Source organism: Trachurus japonicus, chromosome 13 (assembly GCF_045865225.1).
Source record: "Trachurus japonicus isolate A0001 chromosome 13, Traja_1.0".
Lineage (NCBI taxonomy): Eukaryota > Metazoa > Chordata > Actinopteri > Carangiformes > Carangidae > Trachurus > Trachurus japonicus.
Window position 1 is genome coordinate 14,708,741 of NC_140919.1, and position 16,893 is coordinate 14,725,633.

At 39.5% G+C, this 16,893-nt stretch overlaps 2 protein-coding genes across 2 annotated transcripts; one reads left to right on the forward strand and one right to left on the reverse strand.

Annotated features, from left to right (window-relative positions):
* Positions 1 to 177: 177 nt before the first annotated feature.
* On the reverse strand, positions 178 to 10,713 carry LOC146975705 (inositol-tetrakisphosphate 1-kinase-like). Its single transcript, XM_085794936.1, has 10 exons — positions 10,498 to 10,713; positions 9,780 to 9,804; positions 6,652 to 6,774; positions 6,165 to 6,282; positions 5,959 to 6,060; positions 5,037 to 5,077; positions 4,135 to 4,300; positions 3,771 to 3,838; positions 2,503 to 2,665; positions 178 to 1,338 (listed from the first exon to the last, which is right to left on the reverse strand). The coding sequence occupies exons 1-10, from the start codon at positions 10,578 to 10,580 to the stop codon at positions 1,175 to 1,177; spliced, it is 1,053 nt and encodes a 350-aa protein (XP_085651062.1). The 5' UTR covers positions 10,581 to 10,713; the 3' UTR covers positions 178 to 1,174.
* Positions 10,714 to 11,059: 346 nt separating this feature from the next.
* On the forward strand, positions 11,060 to 16,520 carry LOC146975706 (proteasome subunit alpha type-6-like). Its single transcript, XM_085794937.1, has 7 exons — positions 11,060 to 11,296; positions 11,748 to 11,842; positions 13,248 to 13,329; positions 14,007 to 14,162; positions 14,263 to 14,441; positions 15,653 to 15,747; positions 16,064 to 16,520. Exons 1-7 carry the CDS (start codon positions 11,221 to 11,223, stop codon positions 16,119 to 16,121), a joined length of 741 nt encoding a protein of 246 aa, XP_085651063.1. The 5' UTR covers positions 11,060 to 11,220; the 3' UTR covers positions 16,122 to 16,520.
* The last annotated feature ends 373 nt before the right edge of the window (positions 16,521 to 16,893 follow it).

Consider the following 16,893-nt stretch of genomic DNA (forward strand, 5'->3'; position numbering starts at 1 on the left):
AGGAAGAGCCGAGGGAAGAGGGAGACACTAAAAAGCCATTTTGTTGTCTTTGGTAACAGCAACACTGACAATAACATTTATAAACGCTCAGTCGTGTTACTCCATGGCTGTCATTCATGTCATTCGTGTAAATAATATCAGATATCACAGGTCTGTAAGCCAAGGTCATACGAAATATGAGGTAACAGCGCCCCCAAGAGGACACTGGGTAGACATGCACATGGTGCAGGATTAACAGGGTTACCACTGGAGGCCCACTCGACTGCAATAACACAATAATATAGACTACAGCACACATGAATGCAATAATTACAGCAATGAAATAATTCATAATTTCATGTATTTTAATATGTAATCAAAGTGCATCATTATGATAGTCCTCATCTAGCAAATATATAATCTCTCTTTTTTCTACACAGCCAAGATTTACAATACATTTATGTATTCGAACACTGGCAAGGTAGCCGGTCAACTTGTGTAAACACGTTATAATAATATATAATATAACAACACACATTATCGGTCAACACTGAAGAGCTCATTGCTGTCTATTCCAAAGAGGAGCTGTTCGTTCACTGGAGAATAAATGGAAAATAAAATGAATGTATTGTAGTTTTCTTCTTTTTTTTCTATAGAAGTGCAAAATGTTTCCACAAAATTAATCTTTACAAACGAGCAAGAGAGACGTGAGAAATGTCTGTGAGGTGGTGGGTGGTGGGGGGGATGGGGGTGTGGGTGGGGGGTGACATGTTGGGCATAGGTTACATTTTTCAAACAGGAAAACAAACACCATTTGTAATTTTACTGGCCAATCAGAGTGCTGTATTTTGTGCCTGCTGTATCTTCTTCTATGCTACCTGTCAATCAATAAACAGAAAGTGGATTAAACCATTATCATGTGTCATGTCGTGTTTGGTTGCATCAACTTGCAAATAAAGGCACTTACTGTAAAAGCAGGAGGATAATTAGTGTTATTGACCGAGGGGCCGGGCGGGGGTGGATACAGTTAAAAATTAAGCCAATTACAAATAAATAACTTCTTAGAATTGAAGCAAACTCTTAAAACAGCCGAGTTCAGTCCCAACAAGACGGTAAAAAAAAAAAAAGAAGCTTGTTCCAGTGATTTTTTATTTGTCCCAGGAGGCCGATGAATGAAGTGCTGCACAGTCTGTGCTCAGCTCCTGTGGAGGCTTAAAGCAGCAGCAGCAGATGGACCACCTGTGGTCTGTGTTGTCTCAGGAGAGTTAGTAACCCGGGGGCAAGCAGAGGTCTGTTTGTCCAACACCGACTCGATGTGGCTGAGCAGAGAGGAGAAAAACTGTGGCACCCCTTCGTACCCTGACGGAGAGAGAGAGAGGAGGAGAGGGTTGATATGTACAGCGGCATCATACAAAAGTTTGGGCACCCTGGTCAAAATTTCTGTGAATGTGAACAGTTAAACAAGTGGAAGATTAAATAAGCTCCAAAAGGCAGAAAGTTAGACATGAAACACTCTTTTGCAATATTTTAAAGGGATAGTTCAACATTTTGGCAAATTGGCCCATTGCCATAATCCCTATAGTTTTAGGAGTAGGTTCGTTACCTTTAACTGTCGGTGCAAGCTGTTTTTAGAACGGCGTAGTTTCCCTCATCAAACTCATCAAATACACAATCCAACAACTCCAAAATGCTCTGGTGGACAAGTTGTGACCTGCATATTCACCACGTTATGAGATAACAATGTAACGTTATGAGATGGAGTTGTTTTAGAGGTAAATTCATGCAAAACCGCTGATGCACGTTCCCGTCTGGGGCCGTTTTTCAGCAAGCAGTCTCTGCATTTACCTCTAAAACAACTCTGGTAACGTTCTGTTATTATCTCATAGCGTGGTGAATGTGCAGGTCACAACTTGTCCACCAGAGCGTTGTGGAGTTGTTGGATTGTGTATTTGATGAGTTTGATGAGGGAAACCAAGAAATCTCATTAGCCTCCGTAGCGTAGCTCTGAGCAGCTCGCAGCTCTGCTCCGCCGTTCTAAAAATAGCTTGCACTGACAATTAAAGGTAAAGAACCTGCTATGACTATAGGGATTATGGCAATATCCCTTTAAGCAATACCAGTGTTTTATTTTTGTTTTCTAAAACTTTAGAGTTAAAAAGGGAAACAAAGCAGCAGCCTGCAAAAGAATGGAAAACCCAGGAGACTTGAGCTCTCAGATAACTTTGACCAAGGTATCAGACAAACTATTTACTATTTACACACTGTGATAGTTTCAAAAGTGGGGGCTACTAGGTACTAACTATGCAGGGGGCCCAAACCTTTGCTGCAGGCCTTTCTCCTTTTCTGTCATTTTGAAGATAGATACAAAAGTTATATTGTTTAAAATGTCTTTTGGAGATCATTTCATCTTCCACTTGCTTTAACTGTTCACATTGACAGAAATGTTAACCAGGGGTGCCCAAACCTTTACATAACACTGTATGTCCTTATACCTGTGTGTGTGTGTGTGTTTAGCTTCAGTACCTGGGAAGATGTTGATGTCGATGACAGTGAGGGTGTGTGTGTGTATGTTGATGATGACGTCGACGCCGAACAGGGCCATGCCCAGCTGCAGCCGGAGCTCCCTGACGAGGGCGGCCACGGCCTGGGAGCTGGGAGGAGGGAGGCACGGCATCTGTTCATCCAGCTTGGAGAGCAGCAGGAGGAGGAGGAGGAGAAAAAAACACTTTTAGGGTGGATTTCAGTCAGAAAATGCTTTTATTACATTTTCACATTGCAGGATGACACAGCCCATCTGGTGCCAGTGTTGCTCTGTGGACTTTAAAAAGACATTTTCTAAATGAGAGTCTATTTAGCAACATGCAGAAACAAATTCAGTGTTAATATACCAGACTCATGCACCAGATGTGCTTATGGCTATGTCCAAGAATATGGGCGTTCTGGGAAAATACACTGTTGCCCATAAAGTTGGAATAATTTTGGTTTTTTTAGACACATTCCTCTTTTTATTCCTATTTATACACATCAGTAATCACATTTGAGCAGGTGCAATGAAGCTACCAGTTTTGAGAAGATCCACACTTTATCTATCAAGAATAATAAATCACATTGTCACATTATGATTTCATGAGGTAAAAAAATATTTTATTCCAACTTTTTGGGGAACAGTGTATGAGAATATAATCTAAAATGTCACAAACAGATCTTATTAAACATGTTTTTTTACAAGCCAAAATAGTGATTGCTTCAATTTGGATTTTTTTTTTTAAAGCGGGTATTGCAAAATGGTTTAAGGAACTATATCTTTATCTTTGGAAATCATCAAATTATTCTTAAAGATAAACAAGAGCTGCTTACAAAAGTTTAAAAATAATAGACAGATTGGACCAGGAGTAGAGTAACAACACCCTGTCATTTGTATAACCTATGAATCTGGATCATTTTATGATATTTGGATGGACTCTCACGGACTCATAAGCCTTTACTTAACCACCACATTTTGCTGTGTTGTTATTGTTCTTGTTTGTGTTGGCACGAACATACTGTATGTGGGCGTTTGTACATTTGCATACGTTTTTAAGCCTCATACAGAGCATACAAATGTCTGTATGCACTTTAACACGTGTCACTTTGTATTTTGACTTTTTTAAATCTTTGTATGAGCTAAAATGCGATAAACATTTGGGGAAAAAAGACATTTTCCTAATTTGAACATCACACCTTGACACATCAAGTAACAATTGCTGCATATCTAGTTTGAATACACCTGTAATGTCATTTCTAATACTCACAGCTGTGAGGTCAGAGCTGGACTCTGGCTTGGACACCTGGTGGCTGTTGAAGAAGATGGTTTTCCTGTCTGGGGGCAAAGAGAAACCAACTCTACTGTCCAGTGGATGGAAGGACAAAAAAACAAAAAAAACTGGGTAACAAAGAGACACACAGTGGCATGAGATAGGAAAAGGGAAAGACACAGAGGGAGGACAGGGCAAGATAGAAAGGGAAGGAAAGGAGAAGCAAAAAAGGAAAGGGCAAAGCAGGAAAAGGGAGTGTAAGGAGGTACGAGGCAGGACAGGTATAGGGAGAATAGTGAGAACAAGGCAGAGAAAGAGCAGGAAACATTTTAATGTGTCTGTTAGTGGGGTGCGGACTGACCACAGGGACCGGAGGGGAAGTTCTTGAGCGAGGGCCTTTCTACGCAGAAGTGTTTGTCTCCTACCACAAAGACCTTATGGAGAACGGCTCCGTGGTTGACGAAGCTCTGGAGCACGCAGGGAGGATGGATGTCGGTCAGACTGCCTGCGCTGAAGATCAGGGACATCTGCAGGACACACAGAGAGAGAGAAAGAGGGTGAAAGGAGAACTAATAAACACCAACAAACAATAGCCATTGAAGGGATGGTTCAACATTTTGTCAAATTGGCCCATTGCCATAATCCCTATAGTCATAGCAGTAGGTTTGTTACTTTTAATTGTCAGTGCAAGTTATTTTTAGAACGGCGGAGCAGAGGGATTTCTTGGTTTCCTTCATCAAACTCATCAAATACACAATCCAACAACTCCAAAACGCTCTGGTGGACAAGTTGTGACCTGCACATTCACCACGCTATGAGATAATAACGAGACGGAGTTGTTTTCAAGGCAAATTCAGAGACTGCTTGCCGGAAAACTGCACCCGATGGGAACACGCATCAGCGGTTTTGCATGATGATTTACCTCTAAAACAGCTCTGTCTGTTAACGGTCTGTTATTATCTCATAGCGTGGTGAATGTGCAGGTCACAACTTGTCCACCAGAGCGTTTTGGAGTTGTTGGATTGTGTATTTGACGAGTTTGATGAGGGAAACCAAGAAATCCCATTAGCCTCCGTAGCGTAGCTCTGAGCAGCTCGCGGCTCTGCTCCGCCGTTCTAAAAATAGCTTGTACCAACAATTAAAGGTAACGATTCCTACTCCTAATACTACAGGGATTATGGCAATGGGCCAATTTACCACAATGTTGAACTACCCCTTTAAGTGAAAATGGAAAAAAAAGGAAAAGAAAATTAAATGAGTCACCTCGTGGGAAAGTGAGCCGTGCGCCACTCTGGTTTTGCAAACTGGGGTCAAAAAAAGAAAAAGAGGAAGTCATTCAGTCATACTTCCTAAGAAAAACTTCAGAAGACTAACACACCACCCACCATGAATCCCTTGTGAAGTCTGAGTAATAGGATTTAAATAGTTTTTAACATGAACAAGATTATATTATTATCCTTAAGGCAAGACAAGGCAGTTTGTCTTAAAGGGCTTTACATGGCATCATAACATCCTCTGCCCTTAGACCCTCACATCGACTGAGGAAAAACCTCCATAGAAAACCCCTTTAAACAGGGAACAATTTGGAGAAACCTCAGTAACAGAGGAGGAATCCCTCACCCACAAAAGGCAGACATGCAATAGATGTTGTACACTGCAAAAACTCAAATATCTTACCAAGAGTATTTGTCTTATTTCTAGTCAAAATGTCATTTTTAGTCAAAACAAATCACATTATACTTAAAATAAGACTCATCACATTAAAAAGTAGCTTGTTATTAGACACTTTTTAACTTCTTTCAGGCATATTTTCACTTGAAATAAGTGGAAAAATCTGAAAGTGGCACAAGTTTTTCTTTCTTATTACAAGCACAAAAAAAACGTGCTTTCACTGGCAGATTTTTCTACTTATTTCAAGTGAAAATTTGTTTGAAACAAGTGAAATTATCTAAAAACAAGTTAATTTTTAGGTGATGAGTCTTATTTTAAGTGGAAAGAGATCAGTTTTGACTAGAAATAAGACATTTTGACAAGAAATAAAACAAATATTCTTGGAAAGATTTTGAGTTTTTGCAGTGTATACAGACAAGAAAACAGTCTATGACACAGGACATGCAAAAACAGATACATTTATAAGAACAAGGCAGTGAGAGAGAGAGAAAGGCTGCAGCTCGAGTGAACTGACTGAGAGGGAAGCTGAGGCCCTGGGCCTTCACAGCCTGCTGGGTGGATGACAGCTCACTGGTGCTGTGGATCTCTAGGTAAGGAGGACTACAGATACGCCAGTCTGTAATAATAAAAAAACAATAAAAAAAGAATAAAAAAGGCTGTTGTGAACATCTGTAAGACACAACCATTAGTGATCGGACTATGAATGAAGCTACAGCTCACCTCGGAGTGAATTGTGCAACTTGCTCATGATCCTGTAGGAGGCAAAGCGGTCGAGGAGCTGGGTCATTGCAGGCAGCGGGTCCAAAAGGACTGTACTGGGATGAGCTGACACGTAGCTCTGTGGCGTAAAAGACAGACTTTTATTCAGCACTGCCTTACGTTAAGTCCATCTTTAACACATTTTGCCTAATCAGTAATCAGTCTGACTTACTCAGCTATAATAATAGCTTTTAATGTTCTTTTAAAGTTTTTATTCTGTTTTTACTTGTGTCATTCTGTATCTTGCTTGTGTCATTATGTATCTATTTGTTGTTTGTTTCATGTTATGCTAAACTGTGTTTCTTTTATGCGCACGTATGCCCACGTTTAAGAAAAATTTCCACTGCTATGTGCAATAAAGGTTTTCTGAATCTGAAATAATAACAACAACAACCCCACCCCCTAAAAGCTACTTAAGACGACCTATAGCCTACTTCCTCAGCCTCACCTGGAAGTTGGAAAGCAGCTGCTGTGATTGGCTGTTGTGCTCGGCCTCCACGATGACGTCAGACAGCTTGTGAACGATGACGTCGAAGGGTCCCTGGGGTACCAGTGGCTGAGTGAGGTCAATCTACAAACACACATACACAAACAGGAACCTCTGTGGGTATGGAAAACCATTTTAACATCTAATGGCTAAGTTTGACCATCAGGAATTACCATTACCAACTACATGATTTATACAGTGACAGTGACAATGACAGTGAGAGACACCTGTGGCAAACTACAACATAATCTAAGACAACTAAAAAGGACAGAATGGACATCTTTTAATGGGGGGAGTTGAAGATATCTCATCAAGTTATAGATATCTTCAGATTAATTTTGATTAGAGACATTTCCAATTGGAGATGTTTAACTTTCATTCTGCAAAGTCAAAAAATAATTACACGTAACTTGGACTTAAAGTTTTGACCAGGTGAAGTGATGTTGCAGATAAGCAAGTAAGAGGAGGGTTACTTATAAACATCTCCAATTTGAAATGTCTCTAATCAAAAATTCATCTGAAGATATCTATAACTTGATGAGATATCTTCAACTCCCCCCATTAAAAGATGTCCATTCTGTCCTTTTTAGTAAAAGTATGACTGGTCAGAATGGGCTCTTTGCACAGCTCCAAATTCCTGAACTTAATGCTGCTCCTTAATTTCCTGTCTTACATTATTGGACAAACTGATTAAGCCAGGTGTGCCTGAGTAGTCACAATGGTCAGACACACCTGGATTAATCAGTTTGTCCACAATAATGTAAGACAGGAAATAAAGGAGCAGCATTAAGTTCAGGAAGTAGTGGAGCTGTGCAAAGAGCCCCTTATATTTTTGATATGACAAACTGGAATTAAGAAAAGTTATCATTAAATAAAGATATCCATGTTTAACGATATCTATAATTGAATTCAAGATATCTATTATGAGAAACCCCATACACATGAATAGGAAATGACATAATTTTTGAATGAACTTACTTTAATTATATTAATAGCCTAATACAATCCACATATTCCTTTTTCCGAGGAAAAATTATGTCACTTCCTATTCATGTGTATGGGGTTTCTCATAATAGGCTAGATATCAATTATAGACTTTCACAATGTGAAACATGGATATCTTTATTTAATTATAACTTTTCTTAATTTCGGTGTGATATAGCCCATGTAAAATACAATTCTGACCAGTTATAATTTTAGTTCAAGATGCATTGTTTTTTATATTATCATTATAAAGTGTTTACAACCTGGTATAGCCTATAAATGTTTTGGTCTTTGCTATTTATTTTACTCTTTCTTTATCATGCTTCATTACGACTTTTAAGATCAGTGAATAACTGGGCGCGTGGTCTGCTTGCGCATAAGTTGGGTGACGTCACGGTGCGTTAACGGTTGGCTGGCGTCACTGAACGTGAAGTTGTTGTTGTTGTTGTTGTTGTGTCGTCGCGGAGTCTTTGGGTCAACAAATACCGGACTTATAATGTGGCTAATTGACTTACCGAACAGGAGGAAGTCCATGCTTCTGTGTTTTTTGGTGAGTAATGTTGTTTTTTTGTGCTTGTAGTTAGCGCTAATTAGCAGGTAACGTTAGCGCGTTAGCGTACGATAACTTACCTAGCTTGACAGCGATACCAGCCGATTAGCCGAGTTCAAAACGAGTTCAAAAAAGCTAAACTGTGCAAACACTGTGCTAATGTATGCAAGCGTATTGCATCCACTTTAAAAAAAAAAAGCTTTAATTGTCGGAGTATTTTTTCTTTCTTTCTGTTTTTCGCATACAGTCTATGGTTTTTCGGAGTAATTTTTTCCTAACTTAACGAGATTTCAAAATCCCGCGAGAAGCTCCCACCTGTAACGTTAACGTCTCTGGTTTAATCTATCTATCTATCTATCTATCTATCTATCTATCTATCTATCTATCTATCTATCTATCTATCTATCTATCTATCTATACAAAACATATAAACAACCTTTTAAATAGTTCACGATAAAAGAATAAATGATTCTCCTTAAAAGAAAGGTGCATCCCCTTTTTGTGGTAACACAAAATATGATAGTAATATTTTAATTGGTCTTATCTGGGGGGGAAAAAAAGTTGTGACTGTAGTTATTAGTTAAGCCTGTGTTTTTCTCTCCTGTCCTGTTAATGCCTTTGTCTGTGTCAAACTGCCGAGCCCTGTCACTGGCATGCCAACAATGAGTTGACCACATAATAGGTGCTATTTACTTCCACCTGTTGTTAAATGAGACGCACTTCCTTCTTACAGGTCTACTGCATGTTTTACCTTTTAAGAGACCAATTTTCTTGCATATTAAAAAAAAAAAAAAAGTACAGTCCAAAGGGGTTTAAAAACAACAGCTGCCTCAAATTATGTCACTTCAGGAAAAAAAGAAGAAGCTATAACAGTCTTAAATATTTGTTCAAATATATATATTGCCCAGTCACACACACACTCTCTCTCTGCTGCTACTGAGTTATGGCTTTTACCTTGTGTTTACCTCTGAAAATGTTTACACCCACAATGTACAACCCTGCAGTTTTCACGTCAATGCTCTTTGCATAGTAGCATGCATCTATGTAAAATACAGGGCAGAGGTTGCAATCATTGTTCACCTTATAGGCACACTGTGTTTTGACAGGTATTTGTATTGTTGCCTCGCCTCTTATGACATACACAAAAGTTAAAATGTGGGAAAGGTTAACGCTGCCTGCTGTACAAATATCCACACGCAGTGAAATATCTGAGCAGGTACTATCAAGGCAGCCTTTTGTTTAGGGCTGCAGGTGGCTGTGACATGGATTACTTAAGTTGTGGACATCTGTACATGACGTGTGTGTGTGTGCCTCTGTGTGTCTGTGTGTGTGTGTATTTATATACGTATATCAACTGGTCCATGCTGTTCTCATCTATTGTCACAAGTGTCATACTATCTCCTCTTATACAGTATCTTGAATGAAAGGACGTCTTGCTATGTGTGTGGGCGTTATGGCATGTACACAAATACATTCTTAGACATATCCACGCAGGCTTTGAGAGGTTTGCATATTGTTTTCATGTACTTAATGTGTGAGAAAAACAAACACTTACCTCCACAACTTCCACCCCATGACCCCTGCAGAGAAAATAATATTGAAATCTTTAGATTTTAACAGACATGGACTGATTTTCATTGGTGTTTACTTCTGTTACAAAAGTAATTTTCTAAGATAATCTACATTAAATCAGGGGTGTGCAGTTTAATCGATATCCAAATAGTAGGAGCTTTCTTTTTTGATGAAAGGAACATTTTCCCACAACATTGTTGGGCTTTTTTTTTTTCGCACTTTTAAATTATGTGTTGGCAGTGGTGTAGTCTATGTGATACAGTACTTGTTATACTGTACCCACTGAAAATGCATTAATATTTGAGTATAGGCTACCCACTACAACAAAACTATCTAACTGTAGTCTAATTCATATACAGGTATGAACAGTGTACCCATCTGAAAAGCCGTATACCCACTATAACAAACTGTGTGTTGGTACAGAGACGCAACAAATCATATTCTCAACATGTTTATTTGGCACAAGATCCAACAAACGCAAAAACACACACAACCAGTTTTATTTTAAAAGTGAAAATGAAAAAAAAAGTTTTTCTTTCTGTTAGTCTAAATTAAATGAAATCATTACTCCTTATTTGGCTATAGGGCCTCCAGTATGAACTCCAAACTTTTTACCAAAGAGAAAACTACTACTACTGCTGTGAGGCTCTAACAAGTGAACTGAACTGAAAAGAAAAAAAGTATTTATTAAGTCAACTTACGCACAGAAGTCAGCAAACGCGTCCAGGTTCATCCTCCTGCGTTTCTTGTCGCTGAGACAGAAACCGACCCTGCGGCCTGACATCGGGCTGTGTGTCCGGGCGGAGGGACCACCACCACCAGCGGCCAAATGACAGCAGCCACGGACACAGGCGCAGGGAGGTGTGGGTGGGTAGGTGGGTGTGTGGGTCGGTGACTCACTTTATTATCCATTCATCCCTCCCTCCTTCCTCCTCCACCTCCACCTCCTCTAATACATTTTACGCCGGCATGTCTTTTTAAAAAACCTTCACCAATGTGTCTTTTTTTTTCTTAAAGGAAGCGCCGCTCTTTAAAGTTAAATGTTGCTGCTCGTCCACGGGTGGAAAAAAAAAACACCTAAGAGGGCCAGTCTGACTGGTAAAGCCACTTGACTTCCTTATTGCTGCCTCCCCATGGCTGATCAGAGGAGTGAGTGAGTGAGTCCGTCATGGAGCCGCTGGCTGCGCCTCGCTCTCACACTGACTGCAGCAGCAACAACTGAAAGAGAAAGTAAAACTGTGAGGGAAGTGGCTCCATTATTCTGCATATCATCCAGCAGCAGTAGCAGTAGCACGGACATGCTGCTTCCTCCGATCTAACTCACCAAAAAGAAAAACAAATCGTCGATCATTCCGGTAGATTTAAAGGTTTTTAAAACATCCATCCAACTCCGTGAAGTTCATCTGAGGTCACACGAAAAAAAAATGTCCCGCGGTTCAAACGCAGGTTTCGACCGACACATCACCATCTTTTCCCCGGAGGGCCGTCTCTACCAAGTCGGTAAGAGAAACCTATTCTCTGGTGTTTTTATTTTTTAAAGTTACTGTTTGTTTTTAACATTTACTGTACAGCTGGAAACTACTGTAATGTTAAACAAGTCACTATTGAAACAGGCTCTTTTCAAACAAACCCCAAACCAACACGATCATGTTGCTAAAGTGGTTAGCTTCTCTTATCTTGTCCGGTTAGCATCACAAGTTGGCCTACACGTTCAACGCTTATTAGATATATAAACCTGAGAAGTTGTTGTTTATTTTAACCTGAAGTTAACTTAAACCTAAAGTTTGTGAAGTTGTAGTTTGTTTTGACTAACTTTGTTTTTGTTCAGCATAATGTAGCCTATACACCTGCTTCTCAGTAGTTGCTTAAATGTGCAACTCAACCTTTATAAGTGACCAAACATGTTGTTGTGATATTAAAATGTGTTGTTATTATTTCTCCTGTCCCGCAGAGTATGCCTTCAAAGCCATCTCCCAGGGCGGCCTGACGTCTGTGGGGGTCCGGGGCACAGACACCGTTGTGGTGGTAACACAAAAGAAAGTGCCTGTAAGATATCACATATACACTTGGATGCTGATGATCAGGGTTAAAATGAAACAGTAGAGCCTGACAGAGTCATGACTCCAGTGTTGTGCTGACTTGACAGACAAATATATGAATGAGATGCTGCTGTAATAATGCTCATACTCACATGACCAAGCCAGAGACGGCTTCCCTCTTGGTTCGCTGTTATTACATGGTTTGCTGTTATTACATACTTAAAGAAGACAAAATAAATCAAGGCTCCGGAGTCAGACTAACTTTTTTGACTAGGAGCACAGTGGCCCCTAACTTAAAATTTAAGGGAGCAAACCGTAAATTGACTTGCAAAGCAAATATTCATGTTTCCTTTTCATTCATGATATTCACACACACTGGCCTGATACCTGTAATGACAGATTTTCCCGATACTTTGAGCGACCACTTCCATGTTTCAGAACTGTATAAAAACAAAACAAATAATAATACTGGTTGGTAGATGAAAAATTTACTGCACTGTCTCAAAATTTAGGGGCAGTCTGGAGCCCAGACTGTAATATTTTTTGGTCATTGTCTGTCAGTTTGAACGTCTGATTGTCCAAATCAGTAAGAGTATTAGTAGGCCCAAATATGTTGTTGTTGATTTATATACAATATATATACAAATATCAAGGCAGACATTGCCAATTAAAAAAATTAAAAAACTATACACTATCTTTGCAGATGGTTAATTAATAACAATGACAACTTACTCGTCTCTAAGTGTATTCATGTCTCTGGTTATGATGTTGTTACAAAGACTGTGTTGATATTTTCTTGTAAAATGAAATATTAAAGCAGAAGTAAGCGATCCGGTCGTTTTGGCTAATGCTGCGTTCCAGGCAGGCTTTTGAAACCGTAAATTACAGCCCACTCGTGTTTTTCCGACCTGTTTTACCTGTGAAAGTGCACTATAACGGCCACTCGTACCTTCCGACCCGTGAACTCGTACCAGATCGAACTGGTACGACTTCACAGGTCGGAAATACACGAGTTACGGGTTGCCTTGAACGCACCATAACGTCTTGTCAGCCGATGGAGTTAGCAGCCCCCGCCCTCATCATGGATCTATTGGTCCTCGTCCCTACGTCACCACATTCACGGCATCCCTTGGCTGCACACACAGCCCTTCATGCCGTTCTCTCTCCTCATTGGATAAAACTTGTAGGATACGAGAAAAGTTTTCTCCTCGGCTCAGAGCAGAGCAGAGTGACTGACAGACCCGTGTTTCGGTCCAAACACTCTATGTAAGTGATTGCTGTCGGAAGATATAACTATTTAAGACTTATATTAACACAAAAATATCGCTTACTTCTGCTTTAACTTTTATTAGTACAACATATAATTTTATAAAGTGAATCATGTGACAGACTGTGATGTTTCTGTACTTCAGGACAAGCTGCTGGACCCGTCCACTGTGACCAACATGTTCAAACTGACGCCTCGCATTGGCTGTCTGATGACTGGACACAACGGTGTGTATTCAATCAGCACACTTCACAACTAGAGATGTCACGATTATAGATTTTCTTGGTACGATTATTGTCAGAGAAATAATTACGGTATTACGATTGTCACGATTATGATGCATTAATAAATTTCACAACTCTATGAATGTGTAAAATCAAATAGTCAAAATATGATTATATGACTAATTATATACACAAAATATTTTAAGTATCTATTAATATATGGACAATTGTTAATCCCCCAGAAGAAATGTTTGAAATATTAGTAATTAATTGTCATTGATACCAAATGTTTACGTTTATGATGATATAATTTTTTATCTTACAAATTACATTTAAATTCCTACCAATTCAGTGTTAGGTTAGGTAGACGAATACACATGCAGTTGCTGTGTGACTTTGTTTTCGTTCTGTGTGTGTTGCGCTGATCTGCTGATATGGCATTTAATAGCACGGTTAACGGTGAAAACAAGTTATCGTGACATCCCTACTCACAACGCATCACTGTCCAAGTCACTGTGATACTTTTATATAGTAAATTATGACATGTATCATATAGTATAAACAAATGTAGCACAGTTATCACTCTTGAATCTGGACTATTATCTTGATTTACTAATTTTTTTTTTACAGAAAGCCACATGTTGTGTACTTAATGGTCCCTCCTCTTCTGTCCCGTGCAGCCGACAGTCGTTCTCAGGTCCACCGGGCGCGAGTGGAAGCAGGAGAATGGAAATACAAGTTTGGCTATGACATCAATGCAGACGTGTTGTGTCGGAGGTTGGCCGATATCTCTCAGGTGTACACGCAAAATGCTGAGATGCGACCTCTAGGCTGCTGTGAGTGAAACTGTACAGTGTTGGCTTAAAAAAAAGAAAAATCTGCTAAAGCATAAACCCTGCTCCTCCCCCTCATCGCCTCTCTTCTCTTCTCTCTTAGGTATGTTGATGCTGGCTGTTGACCCCCAGCAGGGACCTGTCCTGTATAAATGCGACCCGGCTGGTTACTACTGCGGCTTCAGGGCCACAGCGGTCGGGGTCAAGCAGACGGAGGCCAACAGTTACCTGGAGAAGAAACTCAAGAAGAAGCCTGAACTGACCCACGACAGGACAGTACAGGTGGAGTGAACTCTTTTGAATCGGGTGTTGTAAATAAGACTGTAAGTAAGATGTAGTAAGATGGTCAGGGTTCCCACGTGTCCTGGAAAACCTGGAAAATGGTTGACCAATTTTGAGAGCAAAAGTTAAATGTCCTGGAAAAGCTTGAGTTGTCCTGGAAAATTATTTATCACATCGTTATGTCAGCTACCAGAACTTGATTTGACTTTTTCAGACCCTGCTAAGGATTTATTTTCCAAAGAAGTGCCTAGCAAGAAAACTAGAGACTTGAGTTGATGAGTGTTTCCAGTATTGGAGTATTGTTGAAAAGCAGTTCTCCAAAGCATGAATGGGACGGGGTATTTATTAGTATATGGTGTGATAACATGTCTGTCAGACTGTAGCAGCTGAAAAAGTCCTGGAAAAGTCCTGGAAAATGATTTCAAGAAAAGAGTGGGAACCCTGATGGCACACTACTTGTTGATCCCTCAGCAGAGTGTAGCTGTGGTCTTTCAGGTATAACAGCGCTGTATTTAAGGTTTTGATTTATTTCTTTAACTGTGAAATGTGATCATTTTGGTCATTTGAGATTGTAAAATATTGGCTTGGTGAGGAGTAAAGTGACCTCTTGGTTCTTGGTTATGGTTGGTCAACGCAGTGGGGTTGTTGGTCAGAAGAACAATACACAAACTCAGAGGATCCAGTTCATGGTCATTTATTATTTAAGATGGTTGAGTTTTGATGGAAAGGAGAAAATGAAAGAACAGAAAATTATTAATCCATACAACTCAAACATAAGGATTGATTAGGAATTGAGCAAAGGATACTTAATCTAAGCAAAACAGAGCTCAAACTCAATAAAAGGTAGAATTTAACATCTATATCATTGATTAAACTATTATTGTAAATATACGAAGAGTGTGTGGAACTGAAGGGATAACTCACATCAGATACACAGCTGAAACAATTGCGGATGAGTGGGGATGAGGCCAGCCAGCTCCTTCGTTCGATTTTCAACAGAGACACTTAATTTCTGTACAGTTTGGTGTCTAGTTGAGACATGTATTCGTCCATTTTTGTCTGCATCAACATCTCTGCAGTTGTTTTCTCTCTCTTTTTATAGTCATGGTCAGGTTGACCCCAGCATCGCAGCATTTCATGTTGAATAGCTTCTTTAGTCAGCTACTGTAGTTTTATCTTCTTTGTAATCATGCTCCTCTCTGTGTTTCCAGTTGGCGATTTCCTGTCTAGGCTCTGTCCTGTCTACGGACTTCAAGCCCTCTGAGCTGGAGGTCGGCATCGTGACCAAAGACAAACCTAAGTTCAGGTAATTTGAGTTGCATGCTTGCAGTAGTTACGAATCGTGTTGATTGATTTATATTGATCAAAACTGATACTAAAGGGGACTGCTAGTACTCTAGATTGTAATCATTATAGTACCCCTTTTTATTTGTGTGTAATTTTGAGTGTGTTCAGATTTTTGCGTTCATGTTGTTAGTCTTGGTTTCTTTATTTTGAAAGACTTGGACCTACTTTGTCATCCTGTTGTCCGTCTTACATCACTTCTTTCTTTTCTCTTCTGATCTCTTATTTCCATTTTCACTTTTCGCCTTTGTCATCTCCTCTGCTCCGCCTTCCTGTAGGACGCTGACGGAGGCAGAGATAGAAACCCACCTGGTCGCCATAGCAGAACGAGAGTGAAGGTGCCTTGGCGAGCATCAGACCACCAGACATCATAGTTTTTCTATTTTCAGCTAGTGTTGAATGACAATCTGAAGTAAACAGGTACACTAGCCTTCACCTGCGTGCTCAGGGATGTTAACAATTCACAGCTGAAGAAAAAACTGATGCAGGTTTGATTCACACTGATTTACCAGACATTTCCAATGATGGGCTTTTTTTAATGTATTCAGTATACTGTAGAAAACATGAGGTTTCAATTCTGACCACGCACATTAAAACCATCTGCAGATTATGTCACCCTTATTTTTGGCTAGAATGTGTACAGAATATTTGTCATATTAGTTTTAACACTGAATGTTTGTAACCACCACAACCACCATATGAAATTGTAATAAAAATCTCCATCTGAGTCATTTTCAGCCCCTTTTAAACAACCGTCATAATAAAATGGAATAGAAAAAATAACTGGAAACAATGTGTTTTGCTTTAGATTAAATTGTTAAAGAACTGTATTGGCTTTTAATTACTGAAATGGGTAAAAGTTTTAGTTTATCACCAATTTTGACTTGATTATATGTTCCCCTTGTTGAACAGCAGATGGCGTCAGTGAGCCGATAAAAACTTGAAGAGAGGTGCGTAAGAGGTGTATGTTTTTGTCTAGAGGACTGGAAGAGGACTGAAGTTATTCCATCAAATCACATGCTGGTTTATTTGGGTATTTTTGCCACAATAATAAACCATTCAGATTTAAAAAATGTATAATCAATCATGCCGCTGCAGTTTATGTGTC